The sequence below is a fragment of the Egretta garzetta genome, unplaced genomic scaffold (assembly GCF_000687185.1).
Source record: "Egretta garzetta isolate BGI_Z169 unplaced genomic scaffold, ASM68718v1 scaffold1192, whole genome shotgun sequence".
In the NCBI taxonomy this organism is placed as follows: Eukaryota; Metazoa; Chordata; class Aves; order Pelecaniformes; family Ardeidae; genus Egretta; species Egretta garzetta.
This window is the reverse complement of record NW_009258971.1, coordinates 351-1,019: the sequence shown is the minus strand read 5'-3', so window position 1 is coordinate 1,019 and position 669 is coordinate 351. Positions and strand designations below refer to the sequence as shown.

General features: G+C 64.7%; 1 protein-coding gene across 1 annotated transcript in view; it reads right to left on the bottom strand.

Annotated features, from left to right (window-relative positions):
* LOC118451869 (formin-like protein 3) overlaps positions 1 to 663 on the bottom strand; it is a 2,430-nt gene extending 1,767 nt beyond the window's left edge. Inside the window, exons 1-4 of the mRNA XM_035890233.1 lie at positions 629 to 663; positions 434 to 544; positions 202 to 351; positions 5 to 49 (exon numbers count right to left, since the gene is read on the bottom strand). Of these exons, the coding sequence (XP_035746126.1) occupies positions 5 to 49; positions 202 to 351; positions 434 to 544; positions 629 to 631 (309 nt within the window). The 5' untranslated portion in view covers positions 632 to 663. The remainder of the gene's footprint in view (positions 1 to 4; positions 50 to 201; positions 352 to 433; positions 545 to 628) is intronic.
* Positions 664 to 669: the final 6 nt, after the last annotated feature.

Here is a 669-nt window from a genome sequence, read left to right as displayed (position 1 = left end):
CCACCCGCATCATGTTCTCGTTCTCCAGGTCCAGCAGCTTCTCCGTTAGCTGCGGGGGGGACGTGGCTGTTACACCGGCGTGGGGATCCCCCCCCCCCTGGTATCACCACTGACCTCCCCCGGGGGGCAAAGTCAGACCCTGGGAGGGGATGCCCCGGGACCCGGTGAGGAGCATCCCCGCATCCCCCCACGCTCACGTACATGGGACAGATGCTCCTCCAGCTCTTCCACCTTCTCCAGGGCCACGTTCTTGGTCTCAGCGTCCTCCAGCAGCCCCCCCACGTCAAAGACGTTGTCCAGGTACGCCTGGATCTGCACCTGCAGCTTCTCGCTCTCCGTGTGCCTTGACTTCTGCCAGGCATTGGGGCGGCGTCAGGAATGGAGGGGGGGGTTCCTTGGGGTGCCCCCCCCGGGCCCCCCGACCCCCCTGTACCTGCAGGAACTCCTCCAGCCCCAGTTTGGTGAACTCATACTGGAGATGGACACGGAAGTTCATGTCCTCCACCGAGTGCACCACGATGTTGATGAACTGCATGCAGGCGACCTGTGGGCAGGGCTGGCGTCACCAGGAGCCCCCCCGGCACCCCCTGCCATCCCAAAGACCCTCGCCCAGGACCGCGTGTCCCACCATGAAGTCGATGCTGCTGTCCTCATTGCGGAAGTAGTCCA